This window comes from Haliaeetus leucocephalus, unplaced genomic scaffold (assembly GCF_000737465.1).
Source record: "Haliaeetus leucocephalus isolate CR32 unplaced genomic scaffold, Haliaeetus_leucocephalus-4.0 Scaffold143, whole genome shotgun sequence".
NCBI classification, from domain to species: domain Eukaryota; kingdom Metazoa; phylum Chordata; class Aves; order Accipitriformes; family Accipitridae; genus Haliaeetus; species Haliaeetus leucocephalus.
Window position 1 is genome coordinate 2,417,292 of NW_010972579.1, and position 26,700 is coordinate 2,443,991.

Genomic DNA, 26,700 nt, shown 5'->3' on the forward strand with positions numbered 1-26,700 from the left:
GTCCTCTTTTTTGTCTCCTAAACTAGGAGAATCCCCCACTGTCTGGAAGTGGTGCCTTGAATGAGGGCATGGATTTAACCTGAGTTACTGCAAGTAAAAGAACTTTGAGACCCAGCTGGTGCCCAAGTTTGGATCTAATTACACATTGCCTTCAGGAGCTCTTGGAAATATTGCATAGCATCCTTGCTTATCTTCTCCATAACAGTCTTCAGAAAGTATTTTGTGGATTACAAGATGAGAAGGGATCATTAAAGCAACAGCTGCCACGCTGAGCCAGGCCAAAGACCTCTCCAGCCCAGATCCCATCTCCAGCAGCAGTCAGTGGCAGGTCCTTAGGGAAAAGACTAGGAAAGTCTTGCCTCAATACCTTCGTAGGGCAGTTGAGTGCATTTGTCAGTGCTGGTCTTCTGGAAGGACTCGAAGTTGAGGGCATGCACAGGGAGGACGGGGGTGTCCACCAGCAGCTCTTCCTGGGACACGCTCATGCTCGCTGGCCCGTGTGCTGGGAGGTTTAGCTGCTTTACGGGCAGGAGAGCCGGACTTCCCTGTGTCAGCTCTTGATTTCTTCCATTGGAGCTCCAGCTGTCTCCAGGCCCTTCCATGTCTGCTCTGCAAACAAGTCCTTCCACTTAATAAACAACTTCTTGGGGTTATTGTGTTTTTTTTAATAAATTGTGTCTCTGGAAAAATGAAGACAGCAAAATTCCCTGCAGACTTCTTTTGTGTGGGATATACGGGAGCTGCACAAGTCCAAGAACAAGCTCCAACTCCTGGTCTGATCTCATAGCTATAGGAATGTAGTCACACTTTTATGAGTGTGTATTTTATTTTTTATTGTTCGGTATGGATTTTTTAATTTTGTTTAGCTTTTTACTGGACTTTGGACCTGGCCTTCAAAGGCAATCACAGCCGTTACTGAAAAACTCTGGCAGACCTTAAAAAATAATTCCAGAATTTCAGAGATTCTCAAACTTTTCTTGCAGTTTCCCATAGTTAATTAGCGGGATTATCTTGTGCTTCCCTCCTGCTCGCTGCCCTCACACAGAGTCCCTGAGCCTTTGAAAGTTTTGGCAGCTGGTTGACTTTCCAGGGCATTCACATGTTGCTCCTGGCCCTGGTCCCACCAGTGGTGGCTGGTCCAGGCTGGCAGCTCTGATCTCACTGCCAGCTCTGATCCATGCTGATCGTCCCTCTTACTTCTTCTTATGCAACAGCAGCTCAGTGTGACACAGTGAAGCCAGTTTTGAGGCACTGCAGACCCTTCTTTGCCTCCAACCTGTCTGTGTGTCTGAAGAAAGGTCTGGCAAAGAAAGGGTGGCAGAGCCAGCCTGGTAAGATCAGCAGCTCCTTGAGGCTCAAAGCTCTGCTAACTTCGAGTTGAGGGTCCTAAGTTCCCTTTGCATCATCTGGGTTGAGAAATGTTCTAACCTGGTCAGGGCCAAAGACAATAAAATAAGTTATGTCTTTTAATTATGGGGTTTTGGTTCTTTACAAATGAAGCGTATTAAAGAAACTGTGCCAGTTGTGTCTTGTTTACGAACAGAACTGCTGTGGAGAAGGTTTCTCTGGGGTTGCACTGTTGGTTTTAAATGAATCGCACTACAGAGCTTCACCAAAGGCCTTCAAGGCAGCTGGCCTCTGCTCATGGTGCCAGGTGCCCATCTCGGCAGGGAAGGCTGCCCCAGATCTTGCTGCTAGTGGCTTCTCTCCTCTTGAAACACAGCCACCGATGGGTCTGTTGGAAAGGCAGGAGGACCTGCCCTCCTATGGCTTGCATAACCCCACACAGCAGAAGCAAATCTGCCCTTAGGATTCCTCTCCCTTGCTCCTCTGATCACCTGGATGAGTCATATCAAGCTTCTCTGAAGCAAGAGCTGCATGTTTTCATAGCCTGTCTGGGTGTCTGACAACAAGGGTGATGGGTGGAGGGTCCCAAGAGCTCTGCTTTTCTCTCCCGCAGACTGGCCATGCTGCCCCACCACGGGGATTTTCCTGGCAAATTTAAGGGAGATTAAGGAAGAGTAAGTAGCAAGCAGACAAGCAGTTCTGGACAAATTTCTTCAGGACAGCATGGAGTCACACCTACTGAAGGCTGGATACTAACTGTAACGGTTTTTACTCCCTTTTCCTAACTGTAATGGTGTCTGTGCATGGAGGCTTGTGACAGCCCAGCTGCTTGCAGCAAGCAGAGGTCTGCCACCGGCCCAGAGCCAGGAGAGCTGGCTGCTACTGCACCACCACCGCCAGCATCCGCGTGGTGGGCAGAGGGCACAGCTGGAGTGCCAGCAGCCGGGCGTGAGGTTGTGCTGGCCCAGCAGCGGCGGAGAAAAGCAGGTAGAAAAGCTAAAGGGGCATTATCAAAATGAGTCCGTTCTTGCATCTGCTTTGCTTTCTTGAGCACACATTGGCCAGGAGATCAGGGTGGCTGCTGTCCGAAGGGCACAAACCCCAGATTTAACTGAGGGTTCAAGTTTGTGCAGATAACGTCAGGGTGGTAACTCTGCTGCATAGCATCAATTGCATTCACAAATGCCTGCCCATAAACGTTTGTATCTGCAAAAGCAGCATCCAGAGCCTGGAAAGGCAGCCCAAACTCTGCTTCCTTCCGGTGCACAGGTTTTTTGCTGGTTTGTTTTGTTTTTCAAGAGTGGCAACGGTGCCTTCTTTATTTCATGGCTTTATTTTTAATGCTTTATAGGACACACATCACCAGGGAACCAGAGCTCTTACTTACAAACATTTTAAAAGAAAATGAACCATCTTGCTGTGGGTGGGTCTACTTAGCATCACTGCTGCTGCCAGGGAGGCAGACAACTGCCTGGCGCCCTGCCTGTGGGCTTTGGGACTGGCTTGCAGAGAGCAGAGCTGCACAGATGAGGGTGATATTTCGGTTCCCAGACTGCTTTTTAAGTCTAATAACATATTTTCAGCAGGTTGAACTGTTACTAAAGGAGGAGAGAAAAGTGTGTGGGGGGGGTTCCAAACACACTACTTATGATCTCCCAGGAGCGCCTGAAGAACAGGCACGTTTTTCAAATGCTTTTACTCTTTCGAGCTATTTTTCTCAGTCTTCTGTGCACTGTTGACACTCCCACTCCTGGAAAGTAAGGCCAGGAAGCTGACGGCTGTAAATCCCATTTGTCTGTGCCGTGTATACAGACCTCTGTTGGGGACCAAGCACTCCCTGACATGCACCGATGTTTCTGCCTTCCCCAGCGTGACGGTGGCAAGACAGCAGTGTGCACATGAGGTCTGCAGGGACACAGTGCCGGGCTGTTCCCCGGCTCTGGCTGTGGGAAGTGGCATCGGAGGCTGCACACAGCCTCCCCTGGACAAGCTGCTGCTTTTTATCACACCAGGCTTTTAGGGCAGGGGCAGGCAGGCAGTGTTGCCCCCTTAAACCTGTCTTATTTTAAGGGGGCAAATTAAACTCTGCTCTGCTCTTAGCCTCTCGTGCTCTGGCGAAGTCCACACTCAGGAGCTATCAGCCAGGCAAAATGTGATTAATGACCCCTCCCATCACAAGAGGCTGCTTGGTCTCATCCCATTCAAAAACCAATACCACTTTGGTTGGTTTAATAGCCCAGGTGGTTACACCCAAAGCACCCATCCCTCCTGAGACAGCCCTTTGCTTGCCTTCGAGTTTGAGGTGCTCAGCAAACCCGGCACAGCACACGGCGCTGAGCAGGAAAAAGACAGCAGAGCTCATTTTTCAACATCACCCAGAGGCTTAACACCGTGGTGTCCCAGCGGCATGTCCCACCTTCTCACAAGCCCCACGCCTCCTCTGCACGGCCATAGGTGGTGGAGCAAGCAGCTCCCTCAAAGCACCCAGGGGACACAGTTTTCTGTAGAGGACAAGGATGGTAAATAAGCATGGAAGAGCCAGCCCACATTTATACCCAGGATTAATCTGAGAGGCTGTTTCGTGCTATCACTGTTGTATGGGATTGCTGCACTGGTGTCTTGTGTGATGATCCCCTGCATTTTAAGGTTCGTGTGCTGCAGGGTTGCTGAACGCCGACTCCTCCACACAGCTCTGTGCCTGCCATCGACTCACTGCAGCTGCAGCTTCGTCTAGGCATCACACAGCATAACTGTAGAGTAAGGAAAATTTCTCTGCTAGAAATCATTCCCTGGTTGCTGTGAAATTCCTGGGATTTTTTTCTTTTTGCCAGCTTTGGCCCAGTTGTCTTTAGGTTGTCTCCCAGTGCTACCAGCAAGTGACAGCATCTTCTCATTCTCCTCTGAGCAGCTTCCCCCTGTGCATCGTCTGACTCCTTGCTCTGAGACTTCTGCCCATCTAAGGGATGTGCAAAGCCAGACAGACCCATGGAGCCTGGCACTGAGAGCCGTATTTTTTTCCCAAGCATTTAAAGCCAGTGTTGTGTTCCTTAAGTCAGACTTAAATCAGATAAGGTGGGGGAGACAGAAAGCAACCGGCTCATGCTTAGAGGCTCTTGTCCCCTGTTGGCATCTGCACAACAGCCAGCCACCGCAGCAGCTCAGGTGTGCTGCCTGGCTGCAGCACCAGCACTGCCCAGGAGCCCCTACCCAGCCCAAAGCTGGCACCCTGAGCACCGAGCCACGGGGAAGAGCCTCCCTCTATGAACAAAGTCAGCCTGGGAATGACGCAGCCTGCAGGAGCCAGCTATGCTGTCCTGTTTGATTCCTCCAAGGGGTCATGTCTTTTGTACAGCATCAGTTGTAGGACATTAAGTCATCCTGTTTGCTCCCTTAGTGCTCCTTTCTTCCTTCACTGTTTGGTTTTGGTTCAGGGGATGGGAGCAGTTCAGCACTACCAGTGGTAAGGGGTCGGGGCAGGCCATGCAGAAACCACAGCCCCGTGAAATAATTTCAGCATGAGAGTTTAAGGTAAGCGCATTTTGTGTTCTTTTTAACATGCCTTTTCCTGCATAGCTAGTTCATCCCTAGCTGCTGAAAAAGCCAGGAAATACTGCAGAACAGTCCTGCTCCTCCCGCCTGCTGCCCCATCCACACACCAACGCAGCCTCGGCTGCCCCGGGCTCAGTCCCACAGCTACCAGCACAACACGCTCAGCGCTGCCTCGCAGCCCTGCCAAGACACAAGCCGGAGGCCAGCCGCAGCCAGGGGAAGACTGGGAAGAAGACTGCAAGCATGGGAAGCCTCATCCCCTTCTCCAGCTGACCACAGCTACCTCTCAAAAGTGTTTCCTCGAGACAAGCTGCCCAGTATTTCACTCCTTCAAAGTCCGAGGACATCACTGTCCTTGGAGAAGTTGCTGAAGTAAATTGGAGGCATTTTGCTAAATCTTTTAAGTGAAAGATAGCAGGATTAAATTCCACTTTTGATATAATCCTCAACCCCATCTTCAAGGGAAGTGCAGCATTGCCTCCAGCCCCAGCTGGTGCCTCCATGCTGAATCACTCTGATCCCAAAGTAAATAAAGCTCTTTGAAAAAGGGCAAATGTTTTCTCAGCTGCTCTTCTTCCCTTCAAAAGAAGGTCTGATTGAAATTTTTATGTCTGCAGATATAAATATATGCAGTCAACAAATGCTTCTTAGTAAGAAGCTATCTTCACAGAATGACTGGTTTTTGGAAAGCACACTCTAAATCCATGGGACATTCCTGGACCACACTGCTCTCCTTACAGCCTTTCCTTCCGTGCTGCACATTTTATGAACTCCTAAATGGGCCAATTTAAGTCACTGCAAATTAATCCTAGCACGCTGTCAGTTCAGGCTCCTGGTGTCCCCAAGACTTTGCTTCTGCTCAACCCTGGAGCTCTGTTTGCCCCAGGAGACGGCAAATATAAACAGCCCCTTGGCATAAGATGCAGGAACGATCTGAAGGGCCAAACCCCCGAAGTGGGTGCCAACCTGCCTTCTCCTGCTCAGGGAGCTACTGGGCCCTTACCCAACCCCTGGATGGTTGTATGTTCCTTCTCCTCCAGCTCCAGTTCCGAAACTAGAGCTGAAGCCTAAAGCCAACGAGGCAACCTTTCTACCAGCTCTGACAGCAGGCTGAGGGCAGACTTCCAGTGTAGGCTGAGCTCAGGGCTGAACACTATGAACCCCAGCCCAGCTCTCCTACGCTTTGGAAATTGGTAGAAAGTAGGCATGAGCATTCACTCACACAAGTTCAACATTTTCGAAAGTAAGAGGGCGAGTTCACACCACGCCAAGTCCTCGTGCAGCACAGACAGACTCGCAGCTTGCCTGCACGGAGGGATGGGGACAACGCTGCCCATCAAGCCCTCTCGATGGATGGCAGCACTCTTCCCTCCTGCCCCAGGGCTAAACGTTGCCTGGCTGCAGGTACAACCTCAGGCTCAGGCCCACTCAGGCCGGCTGCTCTTACCACAATGCCTCACCCCGGCGCAGATTGCAGAGAGCCTGCCTGGTTTTGAAGGCTGCCTTGAAAACGCCACCCAGTACAGGGCATCTCCCTGAGCCTCCAGCCAGCCCTGAGCCAGGCCCTTGGAGGCCAGGCTGGCCCGTCCAGCTTGGACGCTGGCCCGCCGTCTGCAGCAGCAATATTACTGCGACTTTTACCTCCCTTTACGTAGCCTTCACAGCACCAGACACGTAACTACTTCACAGCAGCTCATTTTAGAAGAAACTAATCTGCTTAACATAGAGACATCCCACTCAGCTACCCCACTCCATCCAAGTCATCACCCCTGCGGAAAACCTCAAGGCTGCGAATGCAATGTCAAAATAACACAGGCCATTCTGCTAACTTTTTTTTTAATTAAACAGCTTAAATTTAAGCAAAGCTGCCATGCAATTTTTCCAGCCTTCCCACTGATGTGCTGTAGGGTTTGAGAAGGGTGTCTCATAATTTAGATCTAGCTAGTTACAGACTCCAGTAGGTTTAGTGCTTGTAATAATACACAGCCTTGGCTCAACTTTGTGAATCTATTGCTCTCCCTCAGAGACAAAATGTTATATTGCAACACGTTAAGTATTTTTAGTAGTGCTGTTCTGCTCCTCCAGTTAAGTCATAAAAACCAAGGGCACAGATATCCAAAGCATCTTTTCCCAGCTTCAAGTAATCTACCATTAGCCACTAATTACATGCTCACAGGATGCATCAGCCCAGTGAGTACCAACAGGAACCAACAGCATGTACCCAGACCCTGAGGGCAGCAACCTTTCAGCAGGCAGGAGAGCCTTTCAGGGTTGTTCGCTCCCTTTCAAATGCCACTCAAGCTTTCTCCTTTTCCATCCTGTATAAATGCATGCAGCCGGCCCTAATAAAAGGGAAAATATGGCAGGCAATGGGGCCATTGCTGCAGGTACGATGCTGTTCAGGATAGCACCCAACTCTGCCATAGTACCAAACATTTTGGAAAGGGTTGCCTTCTCGGGGAGAGAAAACAACCTGCTGGGTGAGATACCTTTCCTCAGGAGCTCTGGCAGCAAACCTACATTTCAAGCATTGAGAGGGAAAGCCTGACAGCACAGGCAAGGGGGTTTGCCAGCAGAAGCTCGCCAGGCTTAAAAAGGGCAGTCTGGGCACCTCCTGGCTGAGGAACTGAGAGCAAAGTATGTTCTAGCAGCTTACCGGTGATTTAATTTTTCTTTTGAAGTGCCAAGGAGATCAAAATAGAAGGCTATATTTGGGGTTTGTTTTTTAATCCCCTTCCTAGATGATCAGAAAATACAGGCTCCATTCTGGCGGGAAACGGGAACAAACTATCCCCGTGGCAGCCACTGCACAGCCCCTGACTCATGCCTCCACGTTGGGAGTAAAAAGGTGACACCGTGATGCTGAGAGGGCTTCAAGTTTGACTTTTGGGTGGCTTTACATTACCTAGACAGTGTCACAGAGCATTGAGAGAATGGATCTGCGTTGCAGGGACCGGCTGTGGGAACTCCAGCTGCTGCCTAATGAAAGTCAGGCGAGAAAGGGCGAGGGAGCACCATTGCAGGGCCTGATCCTGCCAAGTGGCCAGTCCTCTCGGCTCCCATCAGATTAGTGATGATGAAGGTCCTCAGTACTGCCTATAGTCCTCCAAAGTCCAAAGCAGTTGCCCTTCAGTTGACTGAAAGGGACTTGGGGTCAAGCTCAGTGCAAGTCATATTCTGGCAGGGGATGGGGGTGTTCTGCAGGTAGAAAACACACCTTATCTTGCTTAAACACAGAGCTTAACAAAAGTATGAGTGGAAGTCATGAGATAGGGCCAGAAGTGGAAATTTTAAACAAGAGGGGATTGATCTCTGCAGTGCTTTTTTTCTGAGCTTAGCTTCACAATTCAGTATGTGACGTAAATGGAGATGTGTCATCAAGTCTTCCTGCAGTGATGGAGAAGACAAGCTCTAGTGCTGTCTGCTGGTCTATGAGCAGAGGAAAGAGATGAAGCTCCTTCTGAGCTAAAGCTCTGAAATACGCTTGGAAGGAAGCTGGAAATTCCCTTCCCAACACTTTTTTTTTTCTTCCCCTTCTGTGAAAGGGGAAACTTTGTTTTCATCTGACCTTGCCTGGACATGGACTGCATGTCATGTGATTGACCCAGGAGCACTCTATTTCCCACAGACTCTGCTTGAATGTGCAATGCACTTCCAGGTCCTGGGTGATGGTGTAAAGTTCAACCAAGGATCACTCTGTTTAGCTGTGCTAGGGGCTTGTAATCCCAGTGGGTCAAAATGTTTAGATTTAAAGAAGGTTACAGGCTTTTCTAAGGGAGTATTTAAACTCCATCTGTCAAACCACTTGCATAGAAGAAATTTATAGACTCTGCCAGCAGAACATTAAATTACTGTTTTCTTGTCTCTAATTTAGTAGCATGCATTGTTTTCATATTGCCCTAAGAGAATAATTAATCTGTGGCAAATTTATGCCTATAAAAATTATAAATACTGGATTTAAAAACAACAACAACAGTAAAAAAACTCAAGGAGACACATGTTGATGAGAGCCACATCAAGAAGACTCTTGGCAAAGCTGTCGGAATGCCTTAAGGGCCTGATCTTTTCAGAAAGCTGTCTAAGGACAGCTTGAAACCTGCTTCATATTCAGTTTAACTGTGCACAATCCCCCCTCCCCCTTCCAGACTTTGCACACTAAAAGGAGAATTAAAAAAAATTAATAATAATAGGCACCGTTTTTTCTCAGGGTCTAAACAACAAGTTTGAAAATGAGGAAGTTTGGTATTGCAGTTTTCTAGGAAACCTCAATGTCACTCTGCAATGTTACTGTTCCGTACTGCAGTATATAATACAGATGCAAGTCTGACAAATTAAGGGCTTCACAGCTTGTTTTCTTTCCATTTACAGGAGAAAAAGCAGTGCAGGAACACAAGTGACATCTGCTGTGAGACTGAGACCACTTCAGTTTTTCTAGTTGCTTTGAAGAAGGTGAACCTACTGCCAGTGTTTGACAAGGGAGAGGTATAAGTAAGGCTGTGGTTGAAGCAATGTCAGGTCTAGGACACGATAAGGATTGCTCAAATGCCCGTCATTGAAATACCCAAGCCAAGATGGCTTTTCTGCTCCCTACCTTTTTGATAAAGCAAATATTTCCATTGACTGAATGTTGGTCCATTACAAAGAAACAGAAAATGAAGATGGTGCCAGGGGGTGTGTGGGGGATAATCCTTACAGGAGCAAGTTCTTCTGTGAACAAAGGAGTGCTGAAGCTCAGGTTCCAGCAGGCTCAACTCTGACCTTGACATTCCCCACTGTAAGAATGCACAGGCCATTCTCATCTGCAAAATACTCCACATACACTAAAATATTCAAGATGCCGTTTCCCCATCTCCAACCCTTTTTCCCTCCTCCCGCTACTCCCTAAGCATCTCCTGTAACTCCACCCGGCCCCCACTGCAACAACCTCACCTTCCCCCTGTGCACCCAGTTCTGGTGAGACAGGAGGTGGCAAAAGCTTGGCTGGATTTTACACATGCCAAGTGACTCTGCCTAATGGGGTGAACAGCAGCCACATTTCCCAGTGCTAAAATGAGGTCTGTCCCCTGCCCCTGTTGTGGCTGGTGCCCTTTAGCAAAAGGGGATGAAATTGGGCAGTGGACTGAAAGGTCACTGGGGACAGGAAGCAACCCCCCAAGACAGTTTGTTCATAGGTAAGTCTCACTTAGAACATTCAGTATGAGCAGACAGCTAAAAAAAAAAAAAGAGAGAGAAAAGAAAAAATTGAGGCAACTTTCACTACAAGCAATTTTCTCAAGCAGATAATTTGAAACACCAGGATAAAAAAGAAAGGTGAGATGGCTAGTTTGGGGGTTTTCAGTTTTTCATGCTGGAAGAGGAACAACAAACAGGCTTTCAATATGAAGCAGCATAATAGTACTAACCTTGGTACTTACATTCTTGGTTTTCTTTAACAGCTAAATAAATTAGACACACTCCTAGGACCTTCACCAATTATATAAAAGGAAAATGTTTATTGGGGTGATAAACAACCAACCCTGATGTCTTCCATCAGGTAGGATTGGCCAAAAGGGAAAGAAAAAAAATCACAGAGCCTCAGAACTGTTGAGATTGTAAAAGACCTCTGGAAATACTCTGAAATGCCAAAATATTACAACTAAAACTGAATGCAACATAAATACTTGGCTGAATCAGGCTTGCCTGTTGCTTCCCAAATGCACAGCGGTGTGCGCAATTCTGTTTGCTGTTTATTTTGGTAGCAAGACTGGTGCCGATGTGGTTATTGCAGAATGAGTGAGAATGGTAAAAATATCACCCTGGTTTAACACTAAGTGCAAGACAAACAGCACACCGTTCAGCTCTGGTAGGTAGGCTGCAGGGATTAGCAAATGCAATAAAAGACGAAAGCCAGGGAAGTCTGAAATCTATTTTTGTGGGAAGCTCCACCACCTCTTCATTATCAGCAGTTTCCAGACTGAGTCTTTGTCTGCCTGCCTCTGTAACCCCCTTCCCACCCACACACATTCCTTTCCAGCAACGCTGGTTTATTTGGCTTATCATTATCTTTTTGTTAAACCCACTTAATTAGCACATTTAACTCTTTATGTTCCTTAATAGTTCCCCATATCACTTGTTTACTGAAAAAGCAGTCATAGCCTTAAGTATTACATTTCAAAACAGCATCTAAATTGAGAAAGGTCTTGACAGTCCCAGTGTACGACTGCTAGCTCTGTTAATTCACATGCACTTCATAAAACACTAAGCATGATAAGGCAAGCTGGACTTTATGAGCTGCGAAACCGTCCAAGCCAAAGCCTGTACACAACGAGGGTATTTCCAGAAATCCAAAGTCTACTTTTTCATAAGCTCCTTTAAGACAAGGAAGCTGCAACAAACTATGCTGCTTTTACTGCATCTATTGCAGCTCAGAGGGAATCCTCACTGTGCTGCTCAAGCCATAATTACTTTACTTCACTGTGTATGCTATACCTGGTCTAAGTTTCCATAGCCAGATCTATCAGGAATCTAAGGAAGAAAATCCCAAGTGGGAGAGGTATCAGCAAAACCCCTAATACCAATATAATTATGTCAGGAAAAAAAAAATTCCTTTGGCAACTTGATTTTATTTGGGGAACTGCTGCAAGCTTTATACATACACAAAAATGCACCAGCCTCAGGGCACCATCAGCTGCATCCACACTGGGAGCTTTGCCAGTATACCCCCCCGCAACTTTTAATAGCGTAGCCAAAGTCTGCCTAGACACTATCAAAGGCAGCACACAGCTTCGATATGGAACAGGAGGCTTTCTCCTTCTCAGTGTTTTTATTGGGGGATTGGGGCAAGGGGAGGTTGTCTTAAGGGGTTTGCTCCACAAGAATTACTTTACTACTGAAAAAGTAGTAGTAGACTGAGCTGGTAGAGCACCATTCACTGCGGGTGTAGTACTACGGGTAAAGCTGGGGCCAGCACCCATATGTCAAGGTGTCAGCGGAGTGCAAAAGGCTAGACCAGTCAAAAGCAGGACCGTGCAAGGGTATAACCACCTACATATCCTCTGCCAGTGGTTCTCTTGGTCAGAGCACAACACTAGTAACTGCTAGCAGAAACCCTTTGCACAGATATAACCAAAAAGTAAAAGCTTTGCTTCATTCTCAAACCCATTTGTAACTTCTGGATGGAAACAGTAAAGCCCCTCTAAACACAGGGTGTAGGAGGGAAATCAGGAAGAAAGCCCAGCAAAAACTCCTATAACGCCACATGTTCTTAATCCAGAAGAGTGTTTTTCTGTGACGCCACGCTCCCGGGAGTAAGGCACCAAGCAGGCTGTCTCCCACAAGGCTTTGGCAGAGAAAAGGCTCCATAGCCTTCCCCTACCGATGGCCGGGAGGCCCCACTTCTGTTGGTGAAAACAGCACGTTTCTGACATGGTAACAACATGGGTTAAATTCCTAGCATGAACCGGGTGACTTGTAGTTTTAACACGTTAACACATTCTACCAGGGGAAAAGCTGAAGTATTTTTAGCATGGTCCGAGTGTTTGTCTCTGCACTGTTCTGGCCTTTTTTGGAATTTTTAACTCTGGAAACAAATACAATACCGTTTGCAATAGTGAAACACTACCTATTTTCTTTTATTGTTTACCACAAACACGACTGCAAGTTGTACTTCCGAAGACATTAAAGGAGAAACATAAATCAGCTACTTTTGACACGGCTTTCCCCCTTCACAACACCAGACAGTTCACTTACTGTTTCCCTAATTCCTGCCCATGCCCCCCAGCCTTTCCTACTTACATGCTTAGCTCTGACGAAATCTCAGTGGAGAAAACATTTTTCTTCATTATGAAATTCAGTCCCTAGTTGTTGCTTGAAGGTGTTGCCCCTTGCTCTCCTGTTTGAAACAGCGTGCGAGCACAGTAAGACAGGTCAACAAAATACACTTGCAAATGGCATCACATGCAACTGCCCTCTAGTCCTGCCCTTCACGCAGCCACTCAGTCCAATTTCCAAGATGTGTCGGGAAGAAGCATCTGATGACAATATGTTTGGTTTTATCACGTTAAAACCCCACAGCTGCACTATCCCCTCCACCGTGCTGTGCTGGGGCAGAGCCCAGCAAGTCGGAGTTAAGTATAAAGGAGGAGATGGAGTTTAAGCACAGATGTAACACCAAGAATCAACGCAAGGCGAGTCCAAGGACTGAAGGGGGAACTATATGGAGCAAAGGAGGGAGTGTCCCCCTCTCCTATTTTCTATCCCATTTCAAATAATATCCCCTTCCTCCTCCCCTCTGTCTGGCACTAGCATAATCATGCAACACAGCTGTAAGGACCAGATGTCTGACAGTCCACACTGCACACAGCTGCAATCAGGGTGCCCCGGGACTGGCAGTGTCCAGGCCACACACCCAAGTCATCCAGGGAAAAAAGACTCTTGAAAGGATTAATGGCAAGAGAGGCTTCTGCGGCCGCAAAAAGGAGACTGTGGTTGATCATCTGCTCCCAGCTGAAGGGAGAGAACAAGCCTTTCGTTTGTCCTGGTTCTTCTCTTCCTCCTCTTCAGATTGCCATTACCACTGCTTCTGGAGCGGGGGAGGAGATGGGGTGGGGGGGCTGCACTTGGCGACTCGGATTCATCTCTCGGGCAGCAGGACGAAGAAGATAGCCTTGAGGAAGTGACCAAAGCTGCAAACAGCTGCCACGAGCCAGTGAGAGCGAAGGCTGGGGTCAGTATTCACCACACATTTTGTGATGTCTGCCTAATGAGGAGGGAACAGAGCTCGTCAGAGAGAGATGCTCAGAACCACATCAGCCACCACTGCAGACTCTCCTGGCCCCACAACCCAGATCACTGTGACACCACGGCACTACCACAGCTGCAGCACCGCTTTGCCACACCGTCAACAGCCACAAATGCTTGCTCTGACACTTCCACACACTGCAAGTTATTAAATCAGGCTCAAGAGCTCTGTGAAATACACTTTCTTCATTCTGCATCAACAAGGTGAAGTATCCCCCTTTTCAGCCACCCTTGGGGGAAGAAATGTTACAGATTATTATCAAGCATTTTCCATTCTGAATAGCTAAATAAAAGAAAGTTTCTTCCCCTTTTGAAAAGGGTTAGGAAGCCTTGGCAATATCAGCATTCTCATCCTTTTCTGTAAAGCAAGATGCTTCCTAGAGGTTGTCCTGCTTAGTATCAGCAGCAAGCTACTTGCACTTTTTCTCTTGCCTTAATGTTTTATTTGGAACTCATTCAAGCAAGCCAACCCCCAATTTAAATCTAAAGCAATACAAGCTTTGTTTGTGGAAATATGTATGCTGGCAGAGATGCCTCCCAGACGCGTGGGCCAGATTTAAAGATCACTTGGGCAGCTGGTTTCAAGTATTAACAAGAATAGAAGCTGGCCTGCAATGAATAAAAAATAACAACAATCCAGCAAATTCATGAAGACAGGATCTCAGCTGGCATTGGGAGGAGAAGGTGGAAAGTATCTGGAGGGTAAAGTGAACAGGACAGAGGTAGATAGAAAATTGCACCTTCTGGTGGGGGAAACAAATTAAAGTTCTGCCAGCAATATAATTGAATTTGTGGTTAAACTTCAGCCTAGCACAAGGAGATATGGACTGTAGTTCTGTAACAGAGGGACCACTGTTAGCATATCAACTTGATGCGGTTTTCAGAAATGGCTTTTGGGTGGCAAATGTGAACAAGAATCGGGTCACAAAGAGGGTAAATATTCATCAGCCCCAAAAGCTTTTTCATTACAAGCTTAGCTCAGCAGTCTTCCAAGTTTGCCTTCTAACACAAGTGTCTCATTGACCAAGCAGAGGGAAGTCAGACTCTCAACCCTGAGATGAGAGTTCCTCCCATAAAATGGGACACAAGAGATGCTGAATACTGCAACAATACTGCAACCAGTATTTCCCCTTTGTTCAAGACATGGGTGAGCCTCACCTGACCCACCTTGATAATAATTACAAGAAAACAAAAGGGTAACTGAAGGGTCAAATCCCTGTGTCTGGTGAGTACAGCTGCACTAACTGACTCCACCGTCATCTACAGACCAAAGGTCTGTTGACAGCAGCCTCAACAGCCTCCCACACAGTTCCAGCAGTTCCTCCCTCACGAGGAAGTCTGAAAGGCTGGCACGCTGAATCACTCAGCACCACTGTTCTGCGGGGAACATTAGGAGATGAAGAGCCCACGAATAACTGACAAGTAGAGATTGCTGGAGGAATGAATACAGGCATGCAAGGATGGGAAGAAACACGATGACAGGAGGAAGCTGAATCAGCACATGGACTGCTCCTGAGGCTGAACACCAAGGTGTGGAAATGCTGCTGCCTATAGCTACAAAAGCACAAGCAAACGTAGCAAACAGCCAAGACAGCACATAACAGAAGATGCTGCAATGTAGCACTGGTGGTTATAGGTACTTTCTCTGTATTGTGGAGGAAAGTAAAATGGGTCTGCCTAAATGCTTTCTGTGATAGCTTAGCAAACTCACCCGATTTGCATTTGAAAAAAGTCTGAGCTGATTCAGCCTATCCAATTTTAGGGACTGGCATGGCGTCATATTTAAAACACAGTTGTGTCATGCTGTCTCTTTTCTCAAGAAAAGTCATGATGTACAGGTACCTGTCTGAACACGTAGTCAGATGTTAGGGTAGCTGATCAATAAGAAACCTAAGTTCTGAAGGGCATTAGTGCCTCATGTGAACCAGTACAAGGCCCAAATATGTGCAGAGGGTTAACTTTCAGGTGAGAACGTGTGAACTCCTTAAAGCTGTGCTGTGCCCTACCAAAGGCAATGACCTCACTGCAGCTAATCATTGTGGCTAAGCAAGAGGAGCTGCAGTCAGAAGCACTTACAAATTTGTATCGTGCTTGCTTAGATAAACAAATTGCTCAGCTGTTTAACAATTGCCTTAGCTATTGTTATCCAAATAAAGCATACCTGATAAGGCACTGGAGTTGAAAATGTCAAAGCTACTTAATAAAACAGGTCTTTGAGTCTTGTGAGGCATTGATAAACTGTTGCAACGGCAGTTTGATCCTCACCTGTTAATTATTGAAACAAGTTCAAGTCTCATGCTCCTCTGTAGCAAATGTATGTAACAGCTGTGGAATAAAAAAAAAAATAATAAAAAAAACCCTTTCTATTCTACTGAAAAGCCACTACTGAGGCTGCAAACTCTCCCCAGGGAGAGATGATGCCTCAAAAGATTAAACATTTCTTGTTTCTCCCAAGAGGTTTGTTTTGGGTTGGGCTTTGGGGGGGTAGGGTCTTTCTCCACCCTGTGGAAGCAGTATGGGAACCTACAGCTGAGTGGAGATTTTCAAATGCCTTTCCAAGGTCTCCACAGTAGCTTTTCTGAAACAGCTCAGAGCATAGTGGTTCCTCTTGGCAGCCTCAACCTGAACCGACATGTAAGAGACAGGGGCCATATGCACAGGGGAAACAAGGACTCCATGCCAAGATAAACCAACAACCAGCTAGGTCAGGCAGCAGATGAAAAGGTCCCCACTACAGAGCTATTTCGCCTGACCCATTTGTGAACAAGGCTGGGAAATTTCACACTGCAGTGTGTAGATCAAGAGGAAGAACACTGAGGGAAGCACAGCACAAGATGGCAAGAGGATTAGCAGCCTTTCCCCAGACTGAAGGAACCACTCATTTCTAGAGGGAAAATATCTCCTTGTTGCAGCCCGAAAGTGCTGATAAGGGTATTGGACACAGGCCGTAATCAGCACAACCCAGCAGCTTTTACAGTCATTTTGTTTGACTGGGGGCAGTGAGATTGGCTTCCCTCTCTTAGGGCCACATCCCAGGAGCAAGCAGCGTAGGTACAGCAACTGCAATAGCAACGCACTGGCCATCCAAAGAGGGATGATTGGCAGAAGGAGCTAGCAGTGGACAGGACTTATCTCCTCAGCTGCAAAGAACCATTTCTGGTCTGCGGATAGGTTTTGCAGCTTGTTTGCTATGCAACAACCTTTCAAAAAATATCCATTTGGAACTATTAAAACACCCTGTTTTGAACTCTAACAACGTAATACAAAAATTAAAACAAGATGCTAACTTATCAGAACATGCATGTTTTACCAAAACAAAGAAAAAAAAATTAGTTGGAAACTAGGAGGAGACACATTCCTATGCCACATTTCAATTTTACTGCAACTGGATTTTTTCCAAAGGAAAAATGGTTTCAGATAATATATTTCAACCAGCTCTACAGGTACCCAGTTAAAGTAAGCCTCAAATGATACTGAGGCAGGGTTTTCACAGGCAGGAATGGTGCTACTTACTCAGTTGCTTTCCCAGGATATCCTCTTCACCTACTTCGGCACAATTATTTGTGCAGACACAAAATGAAACAGATCAGGGCATTCAAATCAAAGGTTACTTTTCAGCTCAACCAAACAGTTCCCTGACTCAGTTGTCCTCAAGGCCATGCAGTTTTAGAGAGGGCAGGGATGATTTAAGGTGGCAATGACACTTAGTAAATGCAAGGGATCCAAAATCAGAACAATGCTACTTTTCCAGTTGCCCTTCATCAAAAAGGTGCCTTCATTCCTGGAGAAACTAGGTGACTGAATCAGCTACAGGCACACTTGGGAAGTCTCAGCACAGAGCAGCAAAGCTCAGTTTAGAAAAGACATCTCCCTCTCTCCAGGTCTGTGCAGAGTGGGGAGCCTGACCATTTCCTGACGGCTCAGGAATAAATATCACCTCTTGGAAAGGAGAGAGCTTGCCACTGTGGCTCAGTCTGGAAAGAGCACATGCCTTGGGAACAAGATGTCCCATGAGCTCAGTGCTGCCATATGGCAATATTTAGCTCCAGGCAGCATCTGCCAGGCAGTACACCAAAGTGCTTTGGGCTGTATCGCTCCAAGGAGTGTCTATATCCCTGCCAGAAAGGCACAGAGACCCTGGTACATACATCACCCAGCTGCCAACCGCTAACATAGCCAACCAGTCATCTCAGTCTCCTGAGGAGGTCACTAGAAAGGTGTCTGGCTATTCCACAGCACCAAAGTAAAGCTCTTACTCTGAACCATCCTCCGCAGGAGCATTGTATTTCCCACTGAGTACAGGGAGAACCAAAGAAATCGGATGCTTAAAGCCATATGATATGGAGCTACCCTCCAATGCAGAGCAGCACCATGCCTTACCCACAGTCTCAGAGCAGGCCAGTGACAGAGCCACAAGCCCCCCCACTGTTGATGGGTGTTATGAGTGCCCTTCAAAGCATAAGTGTGCTACAATTTGAGCTACATCAGAAGGACTTATCCATGGAGCGTAATCAGGGTCAGGTCAAGGAATGGCACAAACTATCAGGTTTTAATATCCCTTTAAAATTCTTTAGAGTGGCAAGTCACATTAATATACTAAGCTTTAACTTGGGGAACTGTGGGGCAGGTGAAAGGGGAATTAAGTTGGCAGGACTCATTTTTTTCAGTTTCTAGAAAACAGCTGCCCAAGAGAATGATCCTTATTTACAGTCTTCCACTATGACCGGCTGGCAGCTCCAGGGATATTCAGGTCAGGAAAAGAAGAGGCCCTGGTGGGTCAGGATTGAATTCGTCTGGCACAGCTATGCAGGAAGCTGAGGACCAGAATAGCTGATGATGTTGAGGATGGGACCATGAGGCAGTAACAGAGCTATATGGAGTCTAGCACAGGGGCAAGTAGGACAGTGGTGGCCACAGGGCTATAGAAGAGCATCTAATCCATTTTTTTTCTGCATAAAGCTGCAGTGGGCACACTCTCATTAACCAGGATATTTTCTGGTCTGCATATGTGGAAGCAGACTTGATCAGATAGCATCTCTTACCCAGCCTCCTCTCCTTTTCAGCCATGTCACCAAGGTCTTGCGGACAAACTCTCCCAGGCAATCTACAATGGTGTGAACCATGGCTGGCTGTGCATGCCGCACACAGTCCACTGCCAGCCCAGCTGCCACAGCGTAGAGAGACACAACCTTGCCCCATGTGATGCCTATGAAAAGAAGAAAGGTCATTCAGATTTACACACACACACATAGCTCAGTCTTGAATAATCAAAAGGAAATGGCTCTCCTTCATTACACATGCCCACACTGCATGTGTGCAGCTCTGAGTTCAGGTGCAGTCACAGTTCTGCATGCTTTCCACCCTGGTGGAAAAGAAATACTAAGGCACCAGGATTGGGGAAAACTCTCCACCTGGAGAAGCAGAATGAGATGATCTGACTTGGGCATGCTTTGACCCCCTCTGAACGCTGAGTGCACAGCTTTGGAGAAAGCAGCCCAAAGGCATCATCAAAATAGGGAAGATGTGCATGGCTGAGAGTTAATGGCAATATAAACCATGGTGGTGCACACGCTGCACAAGAGGTGATTGAATTCAAAGAGTTTGAGCAACCTGGGGGTTTTGTCACCAGCACAACTCTTAAACACCCTTAAGACAAAGCATTCCTGTTTTTTTTTTCTAGATCAGAGGAGACTGTTCCAATGCGACACACAAAGCGCACATGAGATAGGCATCTTCAGTCAGTTCTACCATGACACAAGCAAAAAAGGGAGGCAAAGCTACAGGGCCAAGATGGTTGCATCCTCCTTGATGTAAGGAGTACACCTCAGTCTCCACCTGAAAACCAGGTAACTTCAAGAGTTTTGCCACTCTGCCTTCAATACTTAACACTGCATCTCCTATCCCACTGAAGGCAGGGCAGGGACAGAGTGTCAGTCAGTTATCTAATCTCCCAGAAAACAGCCTTCCTGCTAGGGTGACCTGCCAGCAGTGAATGCTCCATGGAAGTTGTCCCAGCAGCAGTCATCTTCCTGTTAGTGCTAGCGATAAGCGCTCGAGCTCAGCTCTTGGTACCAGAAAACCTCCCTGGGTCTCCCCTGCACTTTACCAACAGCACTGGGCATAAATCCTCCATGCTTGAATATTGCAGCCAGCAGTCCCTCATCAGGCTTTTATCAGGACCAGTGACCTGGAAATGCAACCTTTCTGCACCCATGCAGAACAACTACAACAGCACAATGGCACATGGATTTCCCTTGGATCCGCTAGGAAGCTGAATTCCCCCCTCACTTTATTGTCTGGAATAGCAGTATTTGACAAGTATATTGTGAAGTATTTTACAGTGTTAAGTCTCTGTGGAATCTGTCCAAGGTCTCTCCCAAATGTAGTCAGAAGCCAAGTTTCAGTATTTAAAAACCACACAAAGCTGTTCTTGCTGGGCTGCAACAAGAAAGCAAGCAGGTGAGAGTAAGGAAAGATTAGTTCAGTCACTAGCTCTAAGGACCAGAAGGGCTTAAACACATGATCAGAAAACTGGATGCACTCAGCAATCTATCAGCTAAGAAAGCAAACCCTTAAATACAATTTAAATGCAGTGAAGAGTCTCCCTCTTCCCTTCATTGCACTCCCAGATCCCAAGGCACCCTGACCCTTCTCTTTGGGATGGAGCTCCAGACTCCTCATGCCTGTTCACAGTGCAGCAGAGCTCCCCGCATTCCTTTACAATACACACAGGTTTCAGAGCATTTCCACAATCCTTCCACTTAGTGCCTCAAAAGGAATGCTCACACTAACGCTTTTAGGAATTCCTTGCTTTTTTTTTTTTTTTTAAGCAAGTACTAACCTTCAGAGAAACTGTTAAAATGTCAGCCACAGGAATGGCTTGTTAGACTGAAGAAAATCCATTCAGTTCCAAAAAAGCCATTTTTCACTCATGACTGATACAAGATCAAAATCTACAGATGATCCTTTTGTGAGGCTCTGTAGCAACAGTAACAGCAGTAGCTCAGAGTCTCCTGTGATACTCTCCAAGATCAGAGGAAGTTACTAATATAGCTAAATTGGCTGTTATTCTGATTTTATTTTCTGAGTAGGCCCTGCAACATCCCTTCCCCAGAGCTGCCACTCAGGAAGTTCACTGCCTGTGTGGTATTCACACTATTTATCTGTCTTTCTCACATTGCGTGTCACCATGACAGCCAGCAGAACAGGCCAGGAAGAGGCTATGAAACCACATGAGAAAACACTAGACAGAGGGCTTCTCCTGGCAAGAAAGAGGCTGTCCTGTTACAGGTCAATACCTCTCCACCCAATGAAAGAGGCCTTAAAGGTTACCTCTTGCTGACCACAGCCTCCTGAACCAGAGCTTCAGCTGGCTTATACTTATACAGCTTTAGTGTAAGTCAATTTTTTACAGTTCTCCACCCCTGCTGAAATGTGGCTCCTTGCATCTTCACTGACATGAGCCAAAGTTACCCAAAATTCCAGGGAAGAGTTCACTGTCTTATTGCCAAGCTTTTACTCTTTCTTAAGCATCTGAAGCAAGTCCATTAGCTTTGAGACATTTACATGGCAGTAACTAAGACTGACGGGGGCTGAGGCCACCCTGGTAGAAAAAGATGGCTGCAGTCTCAGTTAGCTTTGTTTTAAATCCAAGTTTCTCTTTCCAACAGAAGAAAAGTGTATCCACAACCTAGACCCATGATTTCACTAACACACAGGAAAGCAGTTTGCTCTACAGACATGTCAGTCCAGGGATCTCCTCCCAGGGAGGATGGAGAGAAAGCCCTTCAGCTCTGGGTTCCCTGCCAAGGTTTCTATGTAGTGGTGCTTGCTGCAGGACTTGCACGAGGTGAATGCTTCCCCAGCACACAGAGCAAGCCCTTCTCTCTTTCACACAGGCAGCAGAAAGAGGGTAAGCTGTTGGCCAATGCTTATCGTGGTGATGGATGTGAAGGGCTCAGCAGTCACTTCCCATTATCCTCCTCTTTACAGAGCATGCCTGTAAGGGTCAAACCAATCTTTCAGTCTGCTTTTCCTGTTGCTGGCAGAGCTGGGCCATGGGGGTGAGGGAGGAGGAAATCCCCTCCTGATTTCTCTGCATGGAAACTCCTATTGCCACTGCTGGAAGCAGAAGATGGAAACAGCTGGCTGGGCTCCTCACCCGAGACGGGAGGGCTCAGCTTATGCTCTTGTTTGCACAAGACATTGTAGGGGAGGCCTGAAGCAAGGGAAGAGCAGACACCCCTAAGAGCTGCTCTAGATCGAAGCTGGGCCATGCCTGTGGCCAGTCCCTCTGCCCCAGGAAGGCTCTAGCAGCCACCCAGCCCCAGGGGAATGGGCCACAGCAGCCCCCATCTGCAGTTTTCCAGGACACCAGCTCCATTAACTTTTCTCTCTCAGGGACCCCCTTGGTAGGGGTAGAGGAGCACAACCTACTGAGAGAGTAGTGCCTCTGCCCTCTGTGATGTCCAGACCAGGGTCAGGGTGATGCTAGCTTGATGTGTCCCTCAGTATAAGCTGGAATTGCATCTGGCCAGTGCACATGAGCAGAGAAGACGCATTTTCTTGCTGCAAATTCCTCAAAAGGTCTGGCTGCCATCCACATTGGGTGAAACAGGCACTCATCACCAAGCAAGACAATCTATTCACAGCTTCCCGCTGTGCGGACTAGCATGCACAGGAGCTAACAACAAGAGGGAATGGAAAACTGGTCCAGAAAGGAGTGATAAAAAACAGAGAAAGCTTTGAAAGTTCTGCTCACAGAGATGGAACAAAAGGACACAGAAAAAGTGAAAAGCTTCTTAGAAGGCATTTTAAAAAATAAGAAATACAAGTTTCAGACTCAAGGCCAGTCATGGAGCTGAAGGTATGTAAACACTGGCGAGCCCAGGGGAAAATGAATTAGCAGGAGAGGACCGCTCTTGAAAGTGTTCCCACTGCATTTCTGCTTGCCTGCCCCAGGGGAGAGCTCAAGAAGCCATGAGACATGACTGTGCAGAGTCTCAGAGCACCACACTATACACGGTTACTCAAATAAACTTCCCTCTGCTCCACTCAGCATCAAAACCTAACTTGCAAATCAGACCTAAGAGAAACATGATCAAAGTGCTACATTTCAACAGCTGGGAGAATATAGCCAGATACAATATACTTTCCTCTGGTGGAGAGAAAATGCCAAGAGGGATGTACACAAGGCAGGAAGCTCAACTCATAAGGCCTAAGCAATGAGGAACCAGTGGGATGCATTTCTAACAGCATTTGCTCCTGCAGGGGAAAGTATTTTCTCCTGAGAACCCATTAACCATGCATCCTTGTCATACAGGGTTCACTTCAGCCCAAGCACTCTTGATTAAAAGCTGACAAGCACCCAAACCAATACAAAATCAGGATGAAAGCTTTTAAAGAGCCCTCATGCCTAGCAGCTCTTACCAACTAGAGGAAACTGTTTCCTTTAGGAAAGGAAAATGCATCTCCCTTTTCTGCTTCTGTTTTTCCACTAAGTGACCCCATCCTTCTGGGATTTATTTAAACAGCTCAGCCAGGCCCCAATCCAAAGCCTGTTAAAGTCAGTGGAAAGTCTCTTGCTGGCTGCAGAGCAGCTTTGGACCACACACCAGAGCCACCGGTATTGTCACAGAGGTGATGCTGCTGCAGATTCTTCAACATCCAAAGCAGGTCAGGGCTCTGGGGTGCCAGTCTCCACACAGATAAGCTCTCCTTGCCCTCAATAACTAACAGGTTGTATGGAAACAGGGAAGCAAAACACAGCTTGAGCTGTACCATGATCCGTGACCTGCTCCCTTTCTGCCTATATTCTCAGCTGTTAACCTCACTATAATTGGGATTCAAGCTGTCCTTGCTACACCAGAGAAAAGCCAAACCTGAGATAACTGGAACAGACAATGCCCTAAAGTCAAATATGGCACAATGTACCTATGCAGTGGGACCAACAAGTATGCCAGATGTCCTCAGTCTTGCCTTCTTGAGAGGTCTATGTAGGGCTTGTGCTTAGTCAAGACTTGTAGACAGCATGGACAGGAAGTGAGCACAGCCAGAGCTACAGTGTGAAGACTCAAAACCAGACCAGAGTGTGGAAGAAGGCCATGTAAAAGACTGAGGAGATAACTTCTCCAGCAAGATAGGGTCAAAATCCTCCACTCCCTTGCTGGAAAGGCATTGCGAGTGACTAATGGGGCTCCCCCAACTGTCTAGGCACTGCAGTGTCAGGCTGTAGCTGTTTTCTTAATAAACTGGATAGTGAAAAATATGCTGAGATGCTTTAGCCATTGGTAATTGGCGTGAAAACTCAGACTGCACTTGAGTCTCTGGTTTCCTTTGCTCAGTAAGAGCCTCTTTCCTCTGAACTATGAAAAAAAATAGGAATGAATGTCTGGCTGCCACAGCCAACTCTGATTTGCTGGATTTAGCATTAAATGCTGAGTCTTGAGACTGCAATTGGGATCCAGGAATGTTAAAAATCAGCAAACTCCTCCCCCTCCGCCATTCAGCACCCTTCTAGCAAAAGAAGTTACAATACCGAATTGATAAAAGCAATTGAATACACAGTCCCAGCTTCACGCTCACAGGTTATCCTGTTAGCCGCTCTGAGGCAGAGCTGAGAAAGAACAAAAAAACAGAGCATACAGAGCACTGGGAAGGTTTGAATCCATCCCCTGCGCAGCCAGTCACCTGCCAGCCATTTATGCAGCACGGTGTCCCCAGATGAGGGGCAACACTAGCAACAGAGCTTGAGCCTGGGCTTCTGCCGTGTTCCTAAAGACTCTAGCATTGCTAGCCTCAAAGGGCTGAGTCCAGATCCCATTCTTACTAACCTGAAAACCCCAAGTTTAGAACCAAGAATTACAATTTCTAGCTTTACTTTCAACAAAACCATTTTAAACCATCCACACTTTTCACTTCACTGCTGAGCTGAGAATTTGAAGAACACAAAAAAATGCAGCTCTCAATGAATCTGTCAATATACATTGGTGAGAGCAGGACTCCCAGAAGCCAGTAGGGCTTTCTCCCCAGCATCATGTTTATGCAGCATAGCAGCATGCACAGTCTGCTCTACCTGCAGCCATCCACCTTTCTGGCTTAATTCCCTGTGTCACTTCAGCTTTGGAGGTGGGCCAGTTCTGATGTAGTCAGCTATAGTCATCTAAGAAGATAACCTACTTACCTGCAATGCAAATACCTGAGCCTGTAGACTTGAACTCCGTCTTTCTATAAGCTTTGATGCAAGTAAAGCTCTGCACTAAGTGACAAGACAGGGCACCTGCACTTTGAACACAGCCATGCTCAGACATTCCCGCCATACTGGCCCAGCTCTTGCTTTCCAAGCCCATATGGCCTCCCAAGCCAGCCAAGCACAAAGGCAATCTGCATTCCAGGCATGCTCTGAAAGGATGCTGAGGGCTGTAGAACTAGCCACAGAATCCAATTCCATCCATTTCCTATGACACAGCATCAGTTTCCCTGATCTGGGGAGTTTTCACACTACTATGCTGTCAGCAAGTAGCTGTCTTTGGTTTTTTTCTTTTTATTCATTTGTTTGTTTCCAGTCTCTAACACCTACTGTTCCTCTCATGGACAACACAATGAGACATTGCAGAAAACCTACAATGGCGTCAGGACTTGCCTGACCTAAATCTCCATCTAAAATGTTTCTCTTCCCTTGATTCCCCCAGACTGCATTCCCAATCACAGGCAGGGACTGTTTTCAGGGAGGCTGAGGTTCCCTCACAGGAATGTAGCACAGAGCGTATCTTTGCTTTTGACAGTCACCTCTGGGACCAAACAGAAGCAGAAGAACATTCATGTCTAAGCAGTGAGAAAGCTCAAAGCACCTGCTTGTCTGGAACAGCTAGCCTCGAGGGCCAAGGCTCCTGTCTCTCTGAGTATGAGAAAGGAGAAGCAGCAACTGGAAGCAGCAGGCTCCATTGCAGTTCTGGCTATTGCTGGGGAAAAGGAAGCCAGAAAGAAAGGAACTCCCTTGTGATGAGTTGGTTCTGGCTCCTAGCATCAGCAGCATGAGCTGGAACATGGGAGACTCCCATGTAATGAATCTTCTCCAGTTGCCAATGATGAGCAAAGGAGCTTGGAATGAGTGACCTCCCTGTGCAATGAGGTAATACCACCTCCTAATGAGGAAGGGCAGGAGATGCCTTCTAGAATGAGCGAGAACCTGCCAGGAGGATATAATAAAACAGGGCATTTCCCTGCCAGAACAACAGAGCATAGAGGAGCTCTCATTAATCATTAAAGCAGGGCACACTGCCAGACTGCCCACAGCCCTTTCAGAAACCAGGCCCCATCTTGCAGGCTATCCCAGAAACATGCCTTCTCCAAGAGACGTGGTTCCATCCTGTTCCTTTCTGCCCAGCCCTGTCTGCATATCTGTCAGGTCACAGTACCTGCAGTGAAAATCTGCGCAGCTACTGCCAGGAAGGCGTCCGTCACCACCGTCTCTGAGTGCAGCGAGATGTTCAATTGGCGGGCAATATTCCGGTAGACGTTGGGGCGAATGTATTCCAGCTCATCCCCTGGAAACAAAGTCAGGAGTCAGCACACAGAACACCAAGTCCTGCTCTCACTGTGTAGGAGTTACAGCTGGGGCCACCCCATGTATCCCTTCAGCCAAAAAGATTTAACACCAGCTCCACCTTAGTTTAAACAGGCAGCAGAATGCTTGGGGTCATTTAGATGCAACCCCCTGCCACCTGCACCCTGCTTTCCTACTATCCTCTGCACCTGGGACTTCTAAATGGCATGGGGACAGGCAGTGGCCCCGTACCAGTGGTGCAGCTGCAGTAATCCCTGATATAAATGATGTTCCCAGGCTGGCTGCCTGCCTTTCCTCCAACACAGGAGGCCTCAGATAAGCAAAGCCATCTCACTTTTCTTCAGAAGTGAAAAGGAGGCATGTACATCTATGTAAGCTTTTGAGATATACGCCCTTTCTCAACACCCCATCAGACTTGTACAAAAAAGCCTCATGATAAGAGCGACTCAAGAATGCTGGAA

At 47.1% G+C, this 26,700-nt stretch overlaps 1 protein-coding gene across 5 annotated transcripts in view; it reads right to left on the reverse strand.

Moving 5' to 3' along the window:
• Positions 1-26,700, reverse strand: part of BOK (BCL2-related ovarian killer) — a 50,027-nt gene that overhangs the window by 2,599 nt on the left and 20,728 nt on the right. For 2 of the 5 annotated variants that reach the window (XM_010561239.1, XM_010561241.1), the window contains 3 exons: positions 26,091-26,219; positions 18,717-18,880; positions 11,560-13,633 (listed from right to left, as the gene is read on the reverse strand). In XM_010561239.1, coding sequence (XP_010559541.1) covers positions 13,508-13,633; positions 18,717-18,880; positions 26,091-26,219 — 419 coding nt within the window. In that variant the 3' untranslated portion in view covers positions 11,560-13,507. Of the gene's footprint in view, positions 1-3,420; positions 3,849-11,559; positions 13,634-18,716; positions 18,881-26,090; positions 26,220-26,700 lie in introns of those variants that run through there. The other 3 variants (XR_773964.1, XR_773963.1, XM_010561242.1) reach the window with 3 other exon arrangements.